The sequence below is a fragment of the Dermacentor albipictus genome, chromosome 1 (assembly GCF_038994185.2).
Source record: "Dermacentor albipictus isolate Rhodes 1998 colony chromosome 1, USDA_Dalb.pri_finalv2, whole genome shotgun sequence".
Lineage (NCBI taxonomy): Eukaryota > Metazoa > Arthropoda > Arachnida > Ixodida > Ixodidae > Dermacentor > Dermacentor albipictus.
Genome location: NC_091821.1, coordinates 462,797,468 through 462,822,893, shown reverse-complemented (window position 1 = coordinate 462,822,893; position 25,426 = coordinate 462,797,468). Strand labels below are relative to the sequence as shown.

The 25,426-nt window shown below is 46.4% G+C and overlaps 1 protein-coding gene and 1 long non-coding RNA gene across 2 annotated transcripts in view; one reads left to right on the top strand and one right to left on the bottom strand.

Annotated features, from left to right (window-relative positions):
* LOC135905591 (uncharacterized) overlaps window positions 1-12,883 on the bottom strand; it is a 49,896-nt gene extending 37,013 nt beyond the window's left edge. The window contains exon 1 of the long non-coding RNA XR_010565415.2: window positions 12,464-12,883. This is a non-coding gene — a long non-coding RNA (uncharacterized lncRNA). The remainder of the gene's footprint in view (window positions 1-12,463) is intronic.
* The window catches only part of LOC135902778 (phospholipid-transporting ATPase ABCA3-like), a 173,572-nt gene that overhangs the window by 115,681 nt on the left and 32,465 nt on the right, over window positions 1-25,426 (top strand). Inside the window, exons 17-20 of the mRNA XM_065433016.2 lie at window positions 809-844; window positions 1,811-2,167; window positions 2,578-2,703; window positions 23,717-24,019. Coding sequence (XP_065289088.2) covers window positions 809-844; window positions 1,811-2,167; window positions 2,578-2,703; window positions 23,717-24,019 — 822 coding nt within the window. The remainder of the gene's footprint in view (window positions 1-808; window positions 845-1,810; window positions 2,168-2,577; window positions 2,704-23,716; window positions 24,020-25,426) is intronic.

The following is a 25,426-nucleotide window of genomic DNA, read 5'->3' as shown; positions in this document are numbered from 1 at the left end:
GAATTTCTGGCTGCAGCACGTGGAAAATGCTTCGTCCATGGTGCATGACTGAGTGTGTAATCGAGGCTAACGCACATTCAGGGCGAACCAAGGCAAATAAAGCGACAAGAAGGAAGCGCTGAACTTCTGGCATTTTGTTTGTCAATCAATCGATCTTAGCACTTTAATCTTAACACGTAGAAAACGAATTCCGGAGTACTTGGACCGATAGCCGAGGAAGGCGTATAGTTAGCGCGCGTTACGTTATGATACGTGGGCGCACACACTTCTGCGCCTCTGACGCACGTGTATTGGCTGGTTGGTTCTTGATTTCGTACAGAGATGAAATTTTGAAATTTATTTAAAGCCTGTGCGTTACAAGAAGGCCAGTTGCGGATATTTGTTATGCGCCAAAAAATAATAAGTTACGCGATAAATTATTTTGAACGTAAATTACTCTTTATGAGACCGCGAGTATTAAAGCACGTGCGCTTTGTCGGCTCTCAAAAAAATGTCGACAGATGTACTCCGACTGCGGTCTAGGCTAGTCTGAACAGGAACGCACCAGACCGAATAATAATTCATAGTCGCTCTTGGTACACTGCACGTTGCAATTTACCAATAGCTCTAGCTATACGTGGCATCATTTAATATAACAAACCACAGACGTTGCTCGTGAAACACACCTGCTCGCATTTCTCGCATCTATTCGTATTCTATATTTCTGCATCCCGGTGCGCGTTTTCGTGGCTATTAGAGGAGCTCTTTCTGAAAGAGTTAAATAATTAAACGCGCATTGCTTCTTTATTATATTTTTTCCCTTGTGCAGCCCTTCTTCAGAAGGAACCAGCCTTCAAGGAATTGTGTAAGTATGCTTTCCTCTTTGACAGCCTTTATTTTTTAAAGCTCTTCAGTAGGGCACACGTTGCATCTACTTTGAAAAATACAACGCAAAAGGTATTCGTACCACTTACGCTTGTCTTATCAAGGCTTTGTAGCTCTGGTTACGCTCCGCTACGAAGCTTTATTCTCAGACTCAGTTCATCCTTTCGCTTTCCGTAATTAACTCGAGTTTTGTATTACCTACGCAATCCTGAAGATGAACCGATTTCTCTGGCGCCCGTTGAGAAGAAAACAGGGTAGAGTGAAACAAATTCTTCTATTACAGAGGCACTGGGCATTTAAAACTGTGGAGGAGGTCGAAAGAGCTACGGAAATGTCAAGGTAATGAAGGCCTGGGCATCGTTAGTAACCGTTATACCTACTCGTCTAGCTTTTACTTTACGTGCTGCATCAAAAAGTGGTCGCTGGAGATTGTTTATTGATGGTACCTTGAGCCGCCATAGCCAGGCCGAAGAAGACGAAGCTGCGACCCGGGAAAACATCCGGGGCATCTTGTCATCAGCGCACAGGCTCGAGGTCGCCTAGCTTCGTGGGACAAGTCTACTAAAGCTGCGGGAAAGAGATCCCCTCACGCCTTGCCGCAATGGTAATAAAGGAATAGCCCACTTGTACAAGAAATCAGAACGTGCTGGGCTCGGAGTAGCGCATGTATGGGGAATTAACAAATGTTGTCTTTTCCACAAATATCTATAGCCAAAACTAACCGAGGGAATAAACACCGCGCTGAACTCAGAATGCTTAGTATTCTCGAGATTTTTACGAGCATCACTTTGTGTTGGCTCGTTTCTTATAGTTACCCAAGTTCTCATTTTCCCCCGATCTCTTCAGGGGGTTGCTAATGAAGATAGACGGTGCTCGGTTGCATGCACGTTCTGCACACCCATCCGCCGTCGCGTTGTTTCAGTTGGCATGGTTGCGCCTTTCGCAGACTACATGATCCGCGAAAGCCCCAAGGCGCCGCTCTTCAAGTTCGACATCCAGAAGGTGTCGGACAGCGTGGTCGACCCGGTGTTCACGGTGGTGCTGATCGCCCGCATCGTCGACTCGCTCACCATCCCGCTCCTTCTGTCGCTGCTGGCCGCCGCCTACGTCTTCCTGCCCACCGAGGAGACGTTCACCAAGGCCAAGGCCATTCAGCTCATGACCGGCATCACGGCGACCCGCTACTGGTTCATGAGCTTCTTCATCGACATGGCGTCCTACACGATCGCGTGCGTCATCGCTTTGCTGCCGCTCTTCATCATCGATCCCTGGGGACTCACCAAAAAGGCCAACATCATACTGTGTGAGCGCATCGTCTCTTTTTTTTCATTTTATATTTAGGTGCTCTTTGGCGTAGGCGTATTTCAGCCTTCATGGATGGCAAAGTCATTTGTGATCGGAAGATGTCGGCGCGGGTTTGAGTTCTAAAGAAAATCGGTTGCTGGTACTGTAGGGAGCAAGAAAATAGGGAGGGTGTTCTTGCATTTTTCGCCAGCGCTCACTGTCTCGACGCTTCGTGTTTCTGCTTCGTGCGGCGCCGGCCAACTGTAGCTAGAGGTGTTTGTCACAATGCCGATGTTCAACGAAAGAGCAACGTCACGCTCTCGTGCCCTACATCGCTTAAGGGCCTGCCGCATACGTTATTTCATTTGCAACATGAGCGAGGGCCCGTTCTGAAAACAGTGATATGATTGACGCTGTTGCGAAACGCAGCAACGTACCTCGGTCTGTTCTGCTTCTTCGGTATGGCCTTCATCCCCACCTGCTACGTGACTTCGTTCTTCGTGGAGACGTCAGCGGTGGCATACTTTGGCCTCATCGTTGAGAGCTTCATTACAGGTATGCCTCCAAATCTTGCTAAAGATGACATATCAACATGAGGTGGTCTTTTTAGACGACTTATTAGTTTTAACGTATAAGTTTTGTAAGGCTAACGAGCTTCCTTAAAAAATTCACATTTGAAGACTTTGCCACCTTCATTACATCAGCAATATAGCTTGGCCTGTATTTAAAAGTGGACTTCGGGAATGTATTGACACGTGTGCTTGTTTATCCTTTTCCTAGCAACCGCATTTCACCAGCTAACGAACTGGAGTTATCGCTTAGCGCAATCGCGCGTGCATTATTTGAAGCTTACTCGAACGTTATCGTTGATTCTATTTGTTGCCTGTCTTCTCGCTGAAGCTTGACGAGTCAGGCTTTGCGCGCACAGCGCGAATCATCTACCTTCCGGGATGTACGCGAGCACCAACGATTACACTGGAACGCTTGACGAGTCACGTATAAAAGCCGGCGCACATGACCCGCAAATCGCTATAATTCTGCTGAGCGTTACTTGTCTTGCTGGGCAAAGGTTCGCCCAATAAACAGTTGGTTCCGGAACCCGCGTTGCACCACTGTGGTGGTTCACTGTCGCTACACCGTGACAATATGCTATAAATTATACGTTTATATCTGGCAACGTGTGTAGTCCTGGACTTGAGTGTACATGCTGGAATGTATTATATGCCTAGCCGATTTGTCCGTCGGTCCGTCTGTCACTTGTACGCCGGAAACTCCTCCGGTGCAGTGCCATGCGCTGTAGGAGTTGAGGACGGACTTTGGGATGAAAACAAAACTTGGGAGGGTTTATTTTACATTATTTACAGTGAGACGTCAACGAACAGTCGTACAGTCATTACGGGCTGGCAGCAACTCGGACGCTGCAGCCCGCGGCAAGAAGTTCGAGAAAGATCAATCAAGGGAATGCTCTACGAATCCTGGAATGCTCTGGCATGCTCTTCCGCTGCTCCCGGTCTGCGTCTTTTAAATCCTTCGAGGTCTCGGCTTAAAACGACGTTCAGCCAATGGGCGAGCCCGCTCAGATGACGCCATTTTCGGCCATTGGTAGGCGCCCGTGCGATGGTGTCATACCCGGCGAAGAGAGTCGCCGCTTGGTCCCCCTGCGGTCTTGCCTTGCTGACTTACAACTCGCCGTCACAATAGCCAGGTGGGGGCTACGGCGGACCAAGGCGGGCAAGGTGCCTTACTTTCACGGTGCCTTACTTCTCCCTGCGGTCTTGCCTCGCTGGCTTGCAACGCGTCGGAACCATGGGCGTATGGGGACTACGCTGCCAGGCCTTCCCGGTACATCACAGCCGTCTTGCTTCGGGACCCACTTTCCTTGCAACAGTGCCGGGCTATCCCCTCGTTTTCTGGAAGAGTCAAGCATTGAATACCTCCCCCGGCGGCACACGAAGTGGGGGCTGCCATCTTGTTTGCACGTGCGCTCCTCTGGAATGTGCTTTCCGTCTTACTGCGCTCTTTATTTAACAGTGGCGCGATTCGATGTGGTCTCCAGACCTCGAAGTAGGCGCAGGAAACAGCCCCATATCTAACAGCGCATGCGCGAAAAATAAAGAGAAAGAGAGGCGCGCGAATGGCGGCGCCAGTAGTGACATCGTTGCTCTCAGTTGCAGCCGAGCGCGTGCACAGCAATTTCTCTCCGGCTCCGAAATGGATAGGCCCCGCGTCATACGTACTCCTGAAGAGCCGGCAGCTTTCGATCAGCAACGCCGCGAGCATAACCGGGAACGAGCTTATCTGCGCTGTGCTAACACTGCAGCCCGGGCACAAGAACAGGCTCGTGTAGCCGTGCGCAAGTAGCAACTGCGTACCGAAGATCGGCAGCCTAAGAAGTCGTCGTTTAATGAACCGTCGGGATTAACCGAGTGATAAACACCGGGGACGCACGTTTCGGCATCGCTGGTTAACCATCTGTGCGGAGTGCTTGAGCGGTGATTTTTTTTACTCATGCATTGAATGTATGTGTTAGAATGTTTTTTTTTACGTATACATTATTTCCTTATTTTCTGTTACATAAGTTATTTGTTCTCTAATATAAATACAGTACAAGAAAGCAGCAGACATCGTGTCGCAACCAGAGCAGCTCAGGCAATCTCGAGCTCGCGCCTACCGGACCACTGGTGATGTGGCTGCAGCGCCGGGCATTCCTCTTCACTACAATCACCCCCATAGGAAAAGGAGCCATCCTGGCGGCTCATGGTGAACATAGAATCATGAGGTCGTAATATGGCTTCACGCGTTGTACGTGGACGGTTTCGCGACCACGACAGCGTCGGTCCGTAGGGGGCGTGACAGGCTCGACAATATAGGTCACAGGCGATGTCTGCGCTACAACAAAGTAGGGTCCTTGATATTTGGAGACAAGCTTGGGTGAGAGTCCAGCAGGCACGGAAGGAACCCAAAGCCACACAAAGAAGTCCGGAAGAAAGCGACAATGCGGGTGATCATCGTCACGTCGAGATTTTTGTTGCCATTGGTCGACGGCTGTAAAAAAACGAGCGAGCTGACGGCATTCCTATGCGCGGCGGGCAGCTTCAGAGATGGGCGTACATTCGGATGAGTCGGTTCTGTACGGAAGAATTGTGTCGAGGGCTGTCGCAGGTTCGCGGTCATACAATAGGAAGAATGGGGAGAAGCTTGTGGTCGCCTGTGGTGCAGTGTTGTAGGCGAACGTGATGAATGACAAAAAAATTAGATCCCAATCAGTGTGATCAGAGGCGACGTATTAGGAGAGCATGTCACCAAGGGTGCGGTTAAATCTTTCCGTCAGACCATTAGTTTGAGGATGGTAGGCAGTCGTGGTGCAATGAACGACAAGACTTTCATCAAGGAGCGCGTTTACGACTTCGGAGAGGAAGAGACGTCCTCTATCACTCAAAAGTTTGCGAGGTACACCGTGATGGAAAATAAAGTTTTTCAGGAGGAAGGATGCTATATCACGAGTGGTGGCAGCAGGCAGAGCGGATGTTTCTGCATATCGCGTCAAATTGTCGATGGCGAGACTATCCAACGGTTTCCGGAAGCCATGCTCGGAAGGGGTCCATACAGGTCAGTGCCAATGCGATCGAAGGGCCGGGCAGGACACGGGATTGGCTGGAGTGGACTAGAGACATGCTGAGCAGGAACCTTGTGGCTTTGGCACTGAGGGCACGACCAAATGTACTTGCACACAAAGGTCTACATGTCACGCCAATAAAACCTGCAGCGAAGCCGGGTGTACGTACTGAAGACACCCGCATGTGCACACTGCGGGTCAATATGGAAGGCAGAACATTTTTCACCATGAAGATGTCGAGCTATGAACAGCAACCACTTGCGGACGTCAGAGACGATATACCGGCGATAGAGAAGTCGATCCGTAATTTCGAAGTGAGATGCTTGACGGCGCAAAGCTCCAGAAGGTGCAGGAACAGTTGACGGGTTTCAAAGGAAGCTGATAAGAGCTTAAGCCATGTCGCAGCCTGCTGGGAACGAATGTACTTGGTCAACGGCAGAGAGGCAGGCATCGCTTTCGGTTGAGACGGGTGAACGGGAAAGCGCGTCGGCAATGGTCTGGCGGCGGCCAGACCTGTAGACAACGCGTACGTTGAAATCTTGCAACCGCGAAGCCCAGCGAGCTAATCGTCCTAAGGGGTCCTTCAATGTGGACAACCAACAAAGTGCATGGTGGTCTGTAATCACGTCGAAGCGGCGGCCATAGACGCGCGGTCGAAATTTACCAAGTGCCCAGATTATGGCCAAACATTCCTTCTCCGTAACGGAATAATTCTTCTCGGCTTTGGTGAGGGTGTGGCTTGCGTATGCAACGACATACTCGTGGAATCCAAATTTGCGCGGCGCGACCATCGCACCGAGTCGAACACCGATGGCGTCGGTATGTACTTCGGTCGGAGCTGTCGGGTCGAAGTGACGCAGTACAGGCGGCTAGGTCAGTAGACAACGCAACTCTTGGAAAGCGTCGTCACAAGCGGACGACCAGGCGTAATCGTTCAAGTCGCTCCGTAGAAGCTGATTCAAGGGAGCGGTGATGGACGCGAAATTCCGAATGAAGCGGTGAAACTAAGAACACAGGCCAAGGAAGCTGCGAAGTTTTCTTACGGAGGAAGGTTAGGGGAAATCAGCGACTGCACGGAGCTTGGCGGCGTCAGGAAGAATACCATGTTTAGATACTACATGGCCAAGGCTGGTGAGCTGACTTGCCCCAAAGTGGCATTTCTTCAGGTTGAGCTGAAGGCAGGCGGCAGATAGGCACTGTAACACTTCCTCCAGCCTACAGAGATGGGGGGTAAAGTCGGGCGAGAACATAACCGCATCATCTAAGTAGCACAGACACGTTTTCCACTTGAGACCAAGCAAAAGGTGGTCTATCATACGCTCAAATGTTGCGGGGACGTTGCAAAGCCCGAAAGGCATAACACGAAATTCATATGGGCCATCTGGTGTTACAAAGGCCGTTTTAGGTTGGTCTTCGGATGCCATGGGGACTTGCCAATAGCCTCTGCGTAAGTCGATAGCAGAAAAGAACTCCGCACATTGGAGACAGTCAAGGGCGTCCTCAATTCTCGGAAGAGGGTAAACCTCTTCACGAGTTATCTTGTTAAGACGACGGTATCGGCACAGAATCGAATCGCCCATCCTTCTTAACAAGAACAACGGGAGATGCCCAAGGGCTATCCGAAGGCTGAATGATGCCGCGCTTGTGCATGTCAGCTACTTAGCCATCGACAACACAGCGCTCTGTCGCGGATATGCGATATGGTCTTTGTCGCAATGGCACACTGGTACCCATGTCCATGCGATGACAAACAGTTGACGTGCTGCCCAAGGGAACATGCTGGCAGTCGAAAGACGAACGTAACTTGTCGAGAAGGCGTAGAAGCTGGGCGTGTTGAGAAACAGTCAACGTGTCGGCGATGGAGCTATGTAGAATATCGGGCGAAGTCGGCTCCTGCGCGGGGTTACAGGTCACTCCGGCGACCTCATGAGTTGCAATGAAACCAATTGGCATATCAATGATGGCAGCAGAGTCGTCGCACTGGGCACGGCCAACGCACTCCCCACGAAGCAAAGTGAGAGGACAGGACAATTGGTTGGTGACGAGCAGTCTGCTGACGCCGGCATGAACGTCCAAACGAGCGAAAGGCAGCGGGGAACTTTTGCGACGAGCGAAAATTTCATATGGCGTAAAAACACTGGCATCACCAACAATGCTGCATGACACTGTGGCAAGGGCATATGAGTGTCGTGGAATTGTAACGTCTTCGGCAACAAATACTTTATCTTCAGGTTCGCGAGCGTCAAAGAGTGGGGCATGACAAAGCGTTTGAAATTCCACTTCAGCATGAGAACAGTCGATGACGGCCTTAGCAGAAAGGAAGTCCCAGCCCAAGATAAGATCGTGGGAACAAGAATACAGCACCAAAAATTCGACGATGTAGAGGACGCCGTTGATCACAACGCGAGCAGTCCACACAGCTGTAGGCGTGATGTGGTCTGCGCTGGCGGTACGAAGTGACACGTTTGAGAGTGGCGTCTTAACTTTTCTGAACGAACTGCAAAGTTTGGCAGTAATAACTGAAACTGCGGCACCAATGTCAACGAGGGCGAGAGTAGCGACCCGCCGTCCGCATATACATCAATAACATTAGTCGGAGAAGGAAGAGGCCTTGATCTGTTCGTAGGTGACGATTAGTTTTCCCGTTCGACGATTGCGACGATTATTTACAAATACTGCAGGCCCTATTCGGGTCCAAGCAGGAGTGGTTACATCAATAGTAACAAACAAGGCTTAAAATAATAACAAAAAAACAGAATACAGAACAATAATAAAGATATATAGAATATAATATACAGGAACATCAGCCTTTGAAATTTAGACCTATGAACATGAATACGATATAGGAACAACAGTTGTAGTTTGCAACTCAACAACAAGTACTGACAAACCATGTGCACACAACAGGTCACTCAATTCAGCATTTTCACCTAATTTTATTACAAAACACAGACAATGATTAATTAATTTCTTTCCCTATGTGCATGCTATTAATCAAAAGAAAAACCATTCACAAGATGAACAAACGATTGTGTGGTATTAGCACTAACTATTTCTTGTGGTAATTTATTCCACAATGAAATAGCATGAGGAAACAGGGAATATTGATGCATGCTAAGGTGACTGAATGGTTGCCTAACTGTTTTGTTGTGTTGTGTACGGGCAAAGCGTATTGACGGCTCGGTTATGTGACGTTCGCGCTGTATGTTAAAGTGACCATGGTAAAGCTGATAAATAAATTTTAATCTGGATACCATTCTGCGATGATCGAGTTTTTTCAGCTTCGCTTTGTCTCGAAGAACTGATACGCTCGAGAAGCGCGAATAGGTAGAATAAATGAACCTCAAGGCCATGTTCTGCACCCTTTCTATTTTTTTAATTAAATATTGCTGATACGGACTCCAGATTAGGTCCGCATATTCTAATTTTGGCCTAATGAGAGCTTTGTATGCTGTTAACTTTACAGCAGGTGACGCATGACGTAGTTTTCGTTTTAAAAATGCCAGCTTTTTCAGTGCGTTACTGCAAACATTATCTATATGAGGTTCCCAACTCAAATTACTTGTGAGTGTAACACCCAAATACTTCACCTGGTTAGTTTTTTTTAATATAAGCATTTTTAATGGTGTAAGCAAATTGTAAAGGTTCTTTTTTGTTACTAAATGTTATGCTTGCCGTTTTCGAAGTATTGAGTTTCAAGCCCCATTTATCACACCATGCACTGATTGATTGCAATGCATCATTTAGTCTGACTTGATCAGCGTGTTGATTTATGCTGGAATAAAGGACACAATCGTCCGCAAACAGTCGGATCTTTACAGGAGGTTGCACTGAAAAATAGATGTCGTTGATATAGACCAGAAACAACAATGGACCGAGCACCGAGCCTTGTGGTACTCCTGAGTGTACATATAGTGTATCAGAGATGCAGTCGTTAACGGCCACGTATTGTTTCCTTGAAGCTAAGTAACCTGCTATCCAGCGAACAATGTTGTCTTCAATACCAATAGCATGCAGTTTCGTTACTAAATCATCATGTGGAACAACGTCGAACGCTTTTGAAAAGTCTAAAAACACTGCGTCAATCTGACCCTTCAAATTTAGGGAATTTACGAAATCATCAGTTATCTCGGCTAGCTGAGTTGCAGTGGACAGACCGGACCTAGTGCCATGTTGATTGTCATGAAGCAGTTGGTTATTTTCTAGATGTATCATAATCGCCTTAAATATAATATGTTCTAACATCTTACAAATTGTGGATGTTAGGGAAACTGGTCTGTAGTTGTTTAATTCTAATGGTGATCCAGTCTTGTGAATTGGGACTATCCTTGCGGAGCGCCAGTCATCGGGTATCACACAAGATTCTAACGAGACTGTATATATTTTATACAAATACTCTGCTACCCAGGTCGCATATCTGTTAAGAAACACGTTTGATATTTCGTCAGGACCGGGTGATTTTTTTATATCAAGTGTACGCAAAAGGTGAAGAATGCCCTCTTTGCTTAAGTTTACTTCAGGCATCGGTTCAAGAAGTGCATAAGATGGCAAATGTGCGTGTGACGCCGTCAGCGTGAAAACGGACTGGAAGAATGCGTTGAATTTTTCAGAAATTATGGAGGGGTCATCGATTATTACGCCCGATTCTTTTATTTCTGTGATACCGCTTTTATCTTTAGACAAATAACGCCAAAATTTTTTGGGTTGTTCTAACATGAAAGAGGACAGAGTGCAGGAAAAAAATTGGTTTCTTGCTGCGTGCACTTTTTCCTGAAATGTTTGTACAAGACTTGGAAGCTGTTGTTTGTCACCACGTTTGCGACAGCGTTTAATCTTGCGTTTTAGATGAATCAAATCACGATTCATCCATGGGTAGTCCCTGTTGACACGTTTCTTTTTTAAAGGCACATAACTGCGCTCACAATGAAATATCATTTCTTTAAAACATGACCATAACTCCTTAACATCTCTTATTTCATTAAAATATGGGAACATGGATTCCATATAGCTGACTACTGCATTGTCATCCGCGTGCGTGTAGTCCCCGATAAAAATGTCAGAAGGCTTGACGGGTGATCGTGAGCCAGAAATAGGACATGTTAACACGAGTAACTTACGATCAGATATCCCATCTCTGATACTAACAGAGCAGTTTGGGAGCGAACTGCTTGCAAACGCAAGGTCAAGAATAGAAGAAGAATTGGAAATCCTGGTAGTTTCGGAAACAAGTTGGTTTAAGGAAAAGGTAAACGCAGTTAGTAGTAGAGGCTCAGCATCTTTAGAATCCTTGCCGTCGTGGGAAAGACTGGACCAATTAATGCCGGGTAAGTTGAAATCGCCAGTGATAAGGATGTTTGAGCGTGAATTGGTATTTCGCAGCAAGTAATCATATAGTGCTTCTATATACTCAGGGGGAGCATTCGGAGGACGATAGACACCACCCAAAGTTATATTCTTATCGAAAAATTTCAATTTGCACCATATGCTTTCGTGATTGTTGATACCGTCTAAGCGAGTAAGTTTAATGTTGTTTTTTATCGCAATTGCAACTCCGCCACCACGTGATCCTCTGTCTCTACGGATTAGTGTGTACGAAGATGGAACTATTTCACTATTTTGCACATCTGAATGTAACCAGGTTTCTGTAATCACTAAAACATGTGGCTGATAAGTCAAAATTACATCTTCAAGCAACTGTACCTTATTAAGAACGCTGCGTGCATTGAGTGAAACAAGCCGGAGCGTCTTGCTAGACACTTGTCGTTTCTTAGCACTCTGACGGGTGGTCGCACGAGTGGACTGAGAAGGCAACTGTTGGGATTTCGCAGACGCAGTGGATTGGGATAACTCTACTCTGCAATTTCTAAGTGTGTCCCATACATACAGCTTGCCATCGACTTTCAGCTTATCAAAAACCAGTGAAACTTTAGAACCACTGTCCTTTGCTTCAGCGGCAGACCGCCATAATTTCGCACGTATATCGCGAATCTTTTTAGAAAAGTCCTCCGAAATGGCTATTTCCGTACCTTTTAATTTGAAGCACGAAGACAGAACCTTAGTTTTGTCGATGTAGTTATAAAACCGCAAAATGATAGGACGCGGACGCTGTGCGTTTTTGGCGCCAATTCTGTGGATGCGCTCTATGGAATTGATTTCAACACCCAGGACGTTCTTGAAAATTTCTTCGTTTACTTTCCGTTCCAGTTCTTTTGAGTCTTCTCCCTCTTTTGCTTTTACGCCATAAACCAAAATGTTGTTACGCCGACTTCTATTTTCGAGGTCTTCGACCTTTGCAGTTAACTCAAGAACTAGTTTGGTAGTGTTTCTGCAAGCTTCATCACACTTTTCCAACCTTTGCTCGCTTTTCTCGATTCGGCAAAGTTCTTGCTCAATAGTTGTAATCTTAGCTTGAATACCTTCGACCGTTGATTCAACCTGTTTCAAGTTTGTAGTCAGTGCGACTAGAGTCTTATTTGTCTTGGTTTGCTCTTTCAAAATTTTTTTCAGTAATTCACTGTTTAAGTGCGTCTCGGACTCAGAAGGACCAGGGTTTAGTTCTACATCGCCGGAGGTTACTAGCAACAATCTGATCACATGCACGCAATCAAACAATAAACAGAGCAAACACTGGGGGCTTGGCAACACCGTCAATGTGACTGAATCGTCTCTAATAGAAGAAATTAAATATTTGTCACCAACCTGGACAAAAAGAATTGGGATAAGCATCCATCTGCCAGCGGTGTCACCAAGCCCACTGAAAGAATCTTCCAACAGGCTCCGGTATTTGTACTTGAATTCGCCAGTGTTCGATGATGTCACCGAGTTGATAAGATGACACGCCTGGTGCACATAGGGCGTCGGATCTTGAAGGTTGCTTGACGATGCCGTGATGATCCTGTCAGCTGGCGCATGCTCGTCAGAGGAAGCAATTTCCACGGCAGGGTTCCTTGATCCTACGGCGAAATGCGCCCACCAAGCAATCTGGACAAAAAGAATTGGGATAAGCATCCGTCTGCCAGCGGTGTCACCAAGCCCACTGAAAGAATCTTCCAACAGGCTCCGGTATTTATACTTGAATTCGCCAGTGTTCGATGATGTCACCGAGTTGATAAGATGACACGCCTGGTGCACATAGGGCGTCGTATCTTGAAGGTTGCTTGACGATGCCGCGATGATCCTGTCAGCTGGCGCATGCTCGTCAGAGGAAGCAATTTCCACGGCAGGGTTCCTTGATCCTACGGCGAAATGCGCCCACCAAGCAATCTGGACAAAAAGAATTGGGATAAGCATCCGTCTGCCAGCGGTGTCACCAAGCCCACCAAGCCCAGTTTTCCCGTTCCGGCTTAGAAGGACGACGACGCATCGGCGAAAGCGAGCGGCGTCGAGGCGATGGCGAACGGCGGTCAACAAGAGGGCAGTGGTCCGAGTAGGAAGACATCTGGCCAGTGTTCTGAGACGCGCAGGATGACAGGTTTGGGGAAACGTATGGTGCGGCGTCGAAGCTACTGTGCTAGAACGTTGCGCGGAGACGACAAAATCGTGCAACGTGGCAAGGTGCACCACACGCAAAACATATTGGCCGGTTGCCAGGAGTGCGCCATTGTCCACTGCTGAACGAAGTGAGGAGCTGGACGCAGTGGCACGACTGATGGGGATGGCGCAAAGGTCAGAAATGGTAGCGGCGCGAGAGCCTCGGCATAGCTGAGAGGTGCAGTCAGCTCGGAAAAAGCAATGGTAGTCGGCACCGGCAGAATCTCACGGGCAGAAGGGAGAGCTGCGCAAACTTGCTCGTGGATGACCTGGCGAAGGTTGGCCAGCAAAGGCGAAGGTGGTGGCGTGACTGAGGACAGCAGCGAAAGCTGACGAGCGACCTCAGCAAGGACGAACTCTTTTATCTGGCAAAGCAGGGAGTCCATCTCAGGAGCCGCGGTAATGCTCGCGAGGGTTTCGTCGGACGCAGGGGGGCGCCGCGTGAGAAGACGCTGTCTGCAGATCTCGTCGAAACCCTGGCAAAGCTCAATGACCTGAGAAACAGTGCCTGGGTTTTTGGGCAGCAGCATATGAAAGGCATTGTCGGAAATGCCCTTCATGATGTGACATACCTTGTGCGCCTCCGCTATCGTCGGTTTGACACGCCAGCAGAGGTCGATGATGTCCTCTATGTAGCTGGTGAATGTTTCGCCAGTTTGTTGGGATCGGCTTCGTAGGCGTTGTTCAGCGCATAGTTTGCGCATGCCAGGGTGGCCGAAAATTTCTGCGATGCTGGTTTTGAAGATAGCCCACGTGCGGAGATTGGCTTCGTGGTTTTTGAACAGCAGCTTGGCGACGCCCTATAAATCGAAGATCGCGTTACCGAGCTTCAGGGGGCCGTCCCATTTGTTTACGATTCCAGTCCCATACGATTGCAGCCAATCTTCAACCTCTTTCTCATCGGGGCCGCTGAAGATATCTGGATCCCGCTGAAGCTGGGCACCGGCACATACGATGGTAGAAGTAACCAGTGGAGATGTCGGGCTGGGGTCGTCAGGCATGACGAATGGCAATCGATTATTCTGATTTTTTAAATATATTTTATTTATCGATACTGCAATCTCACTTTGGGGATTTTGGCAGGAGGGTACAAATGTTGAAAACACCACAAAAGAGGCAACCAACATAGATACATAAGGCTAAATAAGCTAATATAAACTAAAATAGAAGGCATACGGTAAGTACTAAGTTAGACACTATGTAAACAATGTAAGTGAAGGCTGTTGAACTTGGGTGTTAGTAAGCTGGTTCCATTCAGTTATTGTCCGCGGAAAGAAAGCGTATTTAAAGGAGTTGTTACGTGCGCGAAACGGAGCAATTGTTAATAGGCATCTTTGTCTAGTGGCATACCCGGATGAAAATGTTATTACGTCTGAAGTGTCTAATCTATAAGGCCACTTTACAATTTTATACGTAAACGTTAGCCTAGATGACCGGTTTCTTTGGGTTATTTGTGGCAAGTTGGCTCTGGTTAAAAGGGCAGAAGCAGAACAACATCCAAAGCTGTTATATATGAATCGCACACCGCTTTTTTGTAAGCTTTCAATCTTGTTAATATTGGTCCGAGTGAAGGGGTCCCATATTATGGCTGCATATTGCAATGATGGGAGAATAAGCGCTTTATATGCGGTCTTGCGGACATCACGAGTAGTAAATATTAAAGCTCTTCGTAAAAATAACAACATAAAGTTTGCATTTCTTACGACATAATTAATGTGTTTAGTCCTGTCTGTTATTTGTTATCCAAAGGCCCAGATTTTCGTAATGAGATACTTCCTGAAGAACACTGCTATTGATAGAATAGATTAAAGCTAATGGACTTTTTTGTGAGTAGCTCTCATGAACACTCTTTTTTCATACTTAATACACATTTGCCACATGTCACACCCCTGAACAATTTTGTTGAGAGTATCATTTAAAATAATTTGGTCAGCTGTACTGTTCACTTCCGTGTAAATCGCGCAGTCATCGGCATATAATCGTATTTTGACAGGAATGTTGCAGGCAACATCATTAGCAAACAAAGGAAAAAGAAGGGGTCCAAGTACCGACCCCTGGGGAACGCCTGAGTCCACACCAACAACTTCCGAAGTTTCTCTATTAAAGACAACAAACTGTTTTCGATTGTTAATGTATGCGGCGATACAGTTTAAAAGTGGGTGGTTGTTTAACATTTTCCCTAATTTGTGCAATAACCTCTTATGAAAGACTTTATCAAGTGATTTTTTTAAAGTCTATAAAGATTACATCGGTGTGTTTTCCGTTATTAATTGAAAGTGCAAAATCATGTATAGTTTCTGCTAGCTGAATACACGTAGAATAAGGAGCCTTGTCGAAATTCATGTTGATACATTGTTACAATATTATGTTTGTCAAAAAACTGCGTTATGTGGTTATATATAATATGTTCTAAAAGTTTAGATGCAGTACAGGTTAAGGAAATCGGACCATTCCTATCCATTCCTATCCAAACCTATCCATTCTTATGGATAGGTTTTACTCTGGCGATTCCCCAGTCGTCCGGAACTTGCCCCTCAGATCACTAGTGATCTAGAGAACAGAACACGCAAGTATTTTGAGACCCATTCTGCGTATCTCTTAAAAAATGCGTTTGGTATATCATCTGGCCCTGGGGACTTCTTTACATCGAGTTTTAAGAGCATATTCAAAATTCCAGCTTCACTAATTAGAACATCTGGTATGGGTGGGAAATTTGCGTCAACGTGTGGTTGGTTATACATCGTTATCAACCGTGAAAATGCTCTTAAATCGCTCATTGAAGGCATTTGATATTTTTTTGCGTCATCTGCTTGTACACCTTCGATATCAAAGACATCACAATCGCTAGAAGTAGGGCGTATGTGACGCCAGAATTGCTCGGGGGACGTGCGTATAAAATTTGGTACGGACGCTCCGTAATACCGTTGTTTGTCAGTTCTTACTAGCGTTTTTAGCTGTAATGCAATATCCGCTATGTTCTGCGCAGTACAGGAAGAGTTTGCAGATTTTTGTTTTTTCTTTAGTGTCTTGAGTTGCCTATTTAACCGCAATCAGTCCCGAGAGATTCAGACGTTTTTGCGCTTCGACTTCTTTACAATGCGAGGAGCATATTTATCAATGCATTCTTTTACAATTATATTGAATTGATGCCAAAGACTGTATCTCCAGAATAGAATGAGAATATATCGAACTTAAAGGAAAGCATGTCAATAATAGAGACATAATCTGCTCTTGAAAAGTTAGGGATACTAGACGTTGGATTATTACGTTTGATTGCTGTACTACTCGATTCTACCAATACTGCAGAATGGTCCGAGGTACCAGGTATTAGTCCAATCTAAGTTATTTGTTATCCAAAGGCCCAGATATTTGTAATGAGATACATCGTGAAGAACACTGCTGTTGATAGAATCTCATTTATCATTATTTCACAGTGATTATCATTTTGGTTTCGGGCTGTGAATGTTAACCAATAAACTTCGGACAGATTGAAATCGCCTTATAGGATTATTTTGCCCCCAAGCCTGACTTGTGTGTCCAGATACTTTCTTCACACAGGAAATTTCGGCTGTAATTGAATCACTTACAAAAAACAAGTCAAGTATGGACTTCGCGTTACCCTGAATCCTGGTGTAATTTTAAACTACTTGCAGTAAGTCGAACGCAAAGGCCATATCTATCATTACTTCACAGTGATTATCATTTCGGTTTCGGGCTGTGAATGTTCATCAATAAACCTCGAACAGATTGAAATCGCCTTATAGGATTGTTTTGTCCCCAAGCCTGATTTGTGTGTCTAGATACTTTCTTAGGTTTTCGAGGATGCCAACAACAGAACCAGTAGGCCTGTAAATAGCGCCTATAACATACCTGGTGTTATCACAATACACTTTGCAAAAGATAGCCTCGACACCAGGCACATCAGGCATTTCTTTCTTGCCTAAGGATTTAGTAAAAACAATAGCCACCCCACTACCCTTACTCTCGCGTTTTTTTTTCTATGTATGCTGTATCCAGCAGGCACAAATTCACTGCCATAAATGGACACATTTACCAACGTTTCAGTGAGGATGGATATATCAATGCTATCGGTCAACAACAATGCCTCTAGCTCAGTAACCATGTTAACGACACTTCTGCAGTTTACATTAAGTACTTTCAGTGACAGTACATCATGCTTTGGCCGTCAATTAGCCTCTTTGTTTAACTTATAGCGTGAACCGGTAGTTTTGTTCCACGCGAACATGACGTCATCCACGCTTAGTTTATCAAAAAAAGAGTTTCACTTTGGATCCGTTTTTCTTTTCATTAGCTGATGTGCCCAACAATTTTTTTCCTTATTTCTTTTATCCTGTAGGAAAAGCCTTCCGAAATCGACACCATACTTCCCTTAAGTTTATTACAGTTCTTTAATACAGCTATCTTGTCTTGGTAGTCCAGAAACCTTAGAATAATAGGACGGCATTTATTTTCGGCCTTCTGCCCGATTCGATGACATCTTTCGATTCCCATGACTGTAACCTGTAGTGTGTCCTTGAAAGTTTCATCTTCTAGTTTTTTAATAGGCCATCTGCACTTCCGCCACGTGGCTCTTCTATGCCGTATATAAAGAGGTTGTTTCGGCGGCTTCTGTTCTCTAGCTCATCTACCTTGCTCATCAGGGATGCAATCTCTACATTTAACCGTGCAACTGCTGCTTCTGTTTCTTGAACTTCGGTGGTTAGCGCCGTGACGTTTTCTAGTTGTTTATCAACTTTGTCTATGCGCTCCGTTAGCACAGAAATTTTCCTTTCCATCGCATCTTGAGCTGTCTGTTTGCGTGTATGCCTGTGCGAGCATACGCGCGTTTGTGTGTGCATGCAGTTCCATGTGCCTGCGTGCGTACCTTTTTGCGCGTGTGTACACGCGTGGACGCGTATAAATGTGAATTCCGGCTAATATGTGTCGTTTGTGTGTGTGTGTGTGTGTGTGTGTGTGTGTGTGTGTGTGTGTGTGTGTGTGGTGTGTGTGTGGTGTGTGTGTGTCTGTGTGTGTGTGTGGTGTGTGTGTGTGTGTGTGTGTGTGTGTGTGTGTGCGCGTGCGTGCGCGAGCGTGCGTGCGTGCGTGCGTGTGTGTGCTTGCAAGCGTGCGTACGTGTACGTGTGTGTGCGAGCGTGTGCGTGTTTGTGGCAGCATCTAACAAGGCATGGCATATACATATGCCTAAATATGTGCGAAAATTTTTGCTCACTGACAACGCCGCCGACGCCGATCCGAGATTTTCTGAGACACGTGGCACTTAATGCTTTGGCATTACAGCAGCTGCCTGGGGGAAAGAATTAGACGTATTCTTCAGTACTTTGGAACAGATGGAGCAGCGCGGACATGTACGTTAGAATGAAAGGTACTAATGTATTAGGATGAGTGTTCGCGGCATGTATTTTGACTTTCTAATGTTAAGACCGAAAAAAGTAAATACCGTAATTTCGTGACAGTTATTGCTGACGTATGTAAAGTTACGTGAAATATGAGATCCGACACAGCACCCGTGATGAAACTGGCGCCTAGACTAAGACTACAGAGCTATACATTGACATCCGACATACTGGTATAATAACTACAAGTAATCTGAAAGTGTTTAGCTCTGGAACTTTTGGTATGTCTGCGCCGCTCTGCAGTCTTGGAGGCTCGTATTTTACCACGCGCATTATACTTCAGCTGATGTTGAAGAAACAGTATATTATTTTTTTTACGGGTGAGCTTCCTTTAGCGTCTCACCACTGTTCCAATGTTATCGCTTAGATCGAGACGCGCCTGCATGTATTTCAAGTATCCAGAGTGTTGTAACGGGTTCAATAGCGAAAGAGAGTTATCTAATCAGATTGTGCGCATGAAGCGAATACTGGCGTATACATTCTCGATCACATTTCAGCGCCTGCGATTGCGCTGCAATGTACGATCATTCAAATCTGATGAACCGATGCCTTGATTCGTAGATTAGATTCAGAGGAAGCGCTATTTTGCGAGCAGCCATCGTTGTGCTTTGTGTCTTTTCCAGCGCAAGCTCGCCTTTTTAATGAGTTATATCCGTGACTCACTCTTTTGGAACTGCCTTCTTCTCCACATCACTATAACTTGACAGAGAAAAGAAATAGAGTCTAGGTGGCAGGCGAAGTCGCAGTTAAGGGTCGAAAGAATATAAGCTGGAATTTCTGAAACCAGTTTAATTTCAGTGTAGATGTGTGATGTAGCGAGCAAATGATTGGAGTCACCGCCCAGCATCCGTCCTTTGCGGTAGTACAAGCACCCACCGTTCTCGATAATTAACGTTCACCAAATACCAATCTTGGCAATTACTTATTCCCTGGCCATACCTCGCCGCGTATCCCTTAGTGACAGGCTCTGTAAATTACAGCTGCGCTGTCGCGACAACTTGCAACCATACCGTGGCTCTTGCGGTTACGGTTGCTATACTCGTGACCTTTGCGTTTGTGGGAATACCATAAACATCCGTTTACTGCACAACTTAGAGAACAGACAGTTTTGAACAGCGTTTATCGCCTTACATACGCTCAACGCAAGCACCTTTACACGGTATGTATACGGTGCGCGTCCCTTCAAGACAAAAGAGAGTTATAGCTAAGCGAGAAAGCAGGCCAGCGCGCCCAGTGGGCTATAGCGTAGACGCCAGTGCGCGTACGTGGTACAACATGCGCAGTGGCGTCTACGCTGGCCTGCTGTGGCCGGTGGCTCGCTGAGCTATTACTTTCTAAAGACACGAACGCAAACATTACAGCGCGTTAGAAGACAGGGTGCCGTCTTGGGCCTCGTGTCAAACATATCCAAGCCAACAATCTATTAGCAACCATGGTGTCGTTTCTATGCAAGGAGGTTATGTACTCAAACTTCTGGAGTGTCAGTCCCAGCCACCGCTTGCGGGAGCACGTGAAGCTGCCGGCGGCCATATTGCTAGAGGAAAAAGAGCGCGGCTCCAGCATATACGTGGCCGTGGTGTACGCGCGGCGCTCCCTGCACTTGCGGTTCCGCTATGAAAACTAATATAAACCCCTTTAGGAAGCATTTAAGTATAATGCAAATAAATGTCAGTCCGCCGTTGTGCGTCGCTGTTGTAAAAAAAAATGCGTCATGGTGGCGGGTGCCTTGTGTTTATATTTTCTGTTTTTACCATTCAGTAACCTGCCTCGTGCATCGGCAGTGTGATGCCCTTTCGTCGATACGAGGTGCCGGCCAGTATCGGCAGCGACATGACCTCGAAATATAGTATCCTTATGCCATTTCTTAAAAAATCACTATTTGCGTAAATGATCGTTTTTGGTTTAATCCTAGGAAACAAGAAAAAAATACAACGGTAGGTCTCGTTTTTGTCCGGCGTTTCAGTTCTAGTTGAAAAGAGTCGGTGAAAGCAAATTTACGATAAAGCTAAGGCGACCCACGAACTGCACGCAGCCGCAAACGTACATGCACTCCAATGAGAGTAACCTGCCAAAGTTAAGGTCATGTGTCAGCTGTCGGCTCAAACAATCTTTACTTTTTTTGTGTTTCTGCGTCCGTTCTGCCTGCGTCTGCGACAAAAACGAAAACAGTGGTGGAGGGAGATGGTAGCGTAATGGTTAGCGTGCCCATCTTCCAAATGCAAGATGCTGCGAATACATGGGCTCGAATCCCGGTGGTTTGTTTGTGAAGACAGCTTTCTGTGCCCTCTGGTGACGGCGAAGCTCAAAAGGAGGCGGCAGCTTGACGACAATGGTCGCCGTCAACGTAACAGATTAAGCGGGCGTAGAAGGTCACACCTAAATCCGAAAGTATATTCAGAGGAAATACAGTAAGCTCCTATCGACAAAAAAAATAGTGATGAGTAAAGATCGATGTTGTTGAGCGAGGCTGTAGGCCGATAGTGTCACCATAGACAGGACCACGCTCCGATCCCGATGCTCAGCGGAAATGTACAACGACAGCATGTCAACTAGCGTGTAATTGATACTTCATTAAGGTCGTTGCGTGTTTGTGTTGTGTCTAGCAGCAGCGAGTAGTGTATGAGATGACACTGGAGAGAAGGCGGTGAGTGAAGTCCGCGAGAAGTACTTGAAGATAGCCATATTGAACGTCGACGCCGTGTTGAAGAAAGCCTGCGACTTCAGCTGCTCAGATCGCCAGAAAGGCTTGAGTGGTATCACACTGTCTGGCGTGTTTGGCAACCACAGCGATAGACACACACCTTGCGGAAATAAACAAAGGAAAGGGGCCCACTGAGTTGGACGGCCTTTTCGAGCTGTGGCGTAGTTTGAAAAATGAATGTGGCGAAGTATGACACACAAAATGGTATATGTCAACCCAAATGAATCAGCATGGTCATATTTGCGCGACACGCCATGGTGACCTGCCACCAGGACATCATGAAGTTGCAGCGATGACAGTTTTCATTGCGTGCTTGAAAATAAAAACGAGCACATCGGAGACGTCTGAGGGACGTTTCTATGGTACAAGAACACGTCCCCCCCCCCCAAAAAAAAAAAACACGAAATAAGCTTGCGAATAGGGGTATCATAAGATCGAGTACTACGGCGCTTGTTGATCTTGTTCAGGATGGCGTCAGTGTATGGTTCAGCGTTTATTTCTAAGAAAATGAGTTGAAGTTACGTTTATTTGCATTACAATGGCGGGCGTAATCAGGCAAACATTGACAGCATTTCATTAGAGGGTGCCTGACTACTCTGTGGAAATTACTTACGAAAGTGACAATAAACAAGACAGAAAGCTTCGCTTACATCCATCCGCACATACATGGGATTCACATTATTTTTTTAGACTATCAATTTATATGCTTAAGAATGACGCTCATTAGTGCAATATTTGCATAGCATGCTAACGGACGACGACACAAAGACAGTTTGCTCAATTCTTGTGTCGTGACTTTTGCGTCAAGGTGCAAAACCAACATATCCATGTATATATCTTAATACTTAAGCAGATCTCGATTTGCAGCTGCGGCGGTAGCCCATGTGCGGATAGCAAAGTCACTAGCGCAATAACTGGGGCCAACTTAACGAAATCGATAGGTCAAAATCAAAAGCCGTCCACCACAATGTCTCTCGTAGAACCTGTGCGATGTTCGGACGTTAACCATGTGTGCCGACTCAAGAAATGCTGCCACGGAGTGTTTCTGACGTTTGAACTAGCTTGTTTACTCCGTAGGATCAAAAAGACAAAAATAAAAAGGAAAAGAACAAAAAGAAAGAAAAAGAACCGTATCAAAAGCCCAGATTCAATCGTCGCTCGTCGCGACTAAATGCTGTAAGGACGATAAGTCATTTCCAGGTGACGAGCTGCTACACGTTATGAAGAACACTGATAACGCCGGCGGGACAAGCGCTACGGTAGAGTTCAGTGGGCAGGGATAGCCTTTAAATATTTTGTTTTTGTTTTGTTGGCGTCACCACGCGTCACCGCGGGAAGTTTGAAAAGTTTAAGGTCAGTACGCCACGTGGTGGCACGCATGCGAACTAAATCCTAAAAAGAAAAGCTGGACACGCTAACCAGCAAATCAAGCGGCAGTGAATAAATACGTGTTAGCAAAGGTCCTACACCCAGTGGGCAGGGCAGCAGCATCAAATAACGATTATCGCTTCTGTAACAATATCCAGGTAGGTAACTATTCACCTGTATCATGAAGCAGAAACAATTTCTGGGCGTGCTGCCCTTGCCGCTGCCGCAGTGCCCACTGAAGATCCAGGTTTCTGGCGATGCTTTTGTAGCCTTCGGAGGGGTCACGTGATGAGTCGTTTCTCCTGTGAATCGCCACGCAGTCTCAGTGTGTGACTCGATGAATGGTGCACTTTCGGGGACCCGGCAGCTGTCGATGATCATTGATGCAGGGTGCCTCACGATAACCCAATCGACACGTGCGGCGTCTTGCGTTCCGTTGTGGACAGTCAGATGATTCCCGAGCAGAACAGCCGTGACCTGTATCATGAAGCAGAAAGAATTTCTAGGCATTTGGCCTTGCCGCTGCCGCAGTGCCCACTTGCGACACGACCTTGAGTGTGCCCTCCTCCTTATTCGTTACATCAGGCGACACATGGACGAATAATTATTTTTTACGTGTCTTTTGCGTTATATTCCACGTAGTATGTGCTTCATTGACCGAGTCTAGTGATTTGATGTTCCAAACCACACCAAAGGATTAGTGTAGTGGTATTCCTTCGCTAAATTAGGGTCAGCAGTCCAACCGCTGTTACAGTGGATGCGTTCATGATTTCATCTCTTGCCCATCGAATCCAAAGCCGACGGCAAATCCGTCCATCCCACATTTACATTTCGAATAACGAGCTCCGCTTAACAGCACGCGAATCCCAAGTGTCGCGCGCGAATCACTTCAGCGAAATGAGAGAGTCGCCGATATGCCTGTTTGTTTTCCTTTTCCAGGCACGGTGACTAGCATCGTGCTGTTCCTGTTCGACAACAGCGTGGTCCTGGAACTCAAGGAGAAGTCGCGCTTCCACCGCGTCTTGGGCAAGCTGGAACTTCCGCTGCGCGTAGTGCCAAACTTCGCCGTGAACCGCGGAGTGGGCAACGTCAACAAGCGGCTCTTGGGACAGCTGGTGTGCTGCAACTTGCCCATCGACCTGCTCGCCATGCTCTGCAACCACGAGTCGAGACAGTTCGGCACGACGCGCTTCACGCCCAACGAGACCGAGTACTGGGACCGCATGGTCGAAGGCTGCCCCGGTTAGACTTTTTTGTTGTTGTTGTTGTTGTTACCAGAATGGCCGCAATTGTGGTTTGTTTGGAGCTGGGTCGCCAAGTCGTGTCTCACGTCTACCTACGTTAGTGGCACGCTTCTAGAGACCAAATATATTCACTTTGAATAACGATTCTATGACCTTGAGCTCAAAGATGGGCTTTTGGGATCACAAAGGAGTTCCTTAACTACGAATGTTAACGCAGCGCCCCCGCTCTACTTATGAAAGCACTATGCTTCGGCAACGTTTCACAGTGACTCCTACATCGATGAGTTGCTTGAAAGTTGCTTGAACAGGAGGAGGCTGAGAGCTACTGGGTTAAAAAAATGATTTGCTCAAGGATCACCATGGACTATCATCGAAGCCCGGTGGCTACTTCGTTGGCCGGCGCTGCGACCTACTTCCACGTGGATCGCAGAGAACAGATGGAGGCGGGGTCGTTACGTATACGTAGGTACAAGAGTTCTGTCTCGAAAGATCATGCAGTGAGCCATCAAAAATTAGAGCATGTGTAGCCGCGCCATCTCTCACTATACCCAGTCGAAAATAAATCATAGAAGTCTGGTACGAGCGAGCCCTCTGAATGATAAGGCAGCATTTTATGCGTGCACTTTTGTGCAACCCATTTTTAGTCATATTCAGAAGGGAGGTCGACGACTAAACAAAACAAAGTAACAATGTCAAATTTCTTGTTGAATTGGGCGAGAATGGTGCAGAAATTCATCAAGTGTTGCAAAAGGCCTATCGATAACATGGCCTTAAAGGGAAGGAAGTGTGTTCATTTGGTCCAACGTATTCGGGAAGGTCATGAGCACCTGCAGGACGATGCAAAATCAGTATGTCCGAACACGTTGTGCAAAGATGAAAACAACGATCGCGTGAGTTCCGTTGTGCTGAGTGACCACCGAGTTACTGTTAGAGTGATATCAGAAGCACGTGATTTGTGAAGTCATCCGTTCAATGGATTATGACTAGAAGCTTGTAAATGACAATTTTTTGGCCTAAAATGATTATGAAACTGCTTACTCCCTAGGAAGAGTTGCGGAAAAAATAATGCTGCATTGATTGGAAAACTTGAGACGACAGTGATGAATTCTTGGAAAAAGGGTTATCAAAACTTGAATTTACGAATACAGCGTCGAGCAGCAGTGTTGAAAAATAAAGATGCACCAAGGCTAAGAAAAGCGCGGAAAACAGAGCAAAATTGTCCAGTCGATCACGTTTTTTTTTTTACTTCCATGAAATTGTGCATTACGAATTTGTACCGTAAAGTCCAACGGTCAAGGCAGCTTTATTCTTGGAGGTTTTGAGGTGTCTGAGAGATCATGTGCATCCCGTCCGACCAAATTTGTCCAAGGGTGAATCCCGATTCTGCATCACGGTAATGCCCCTG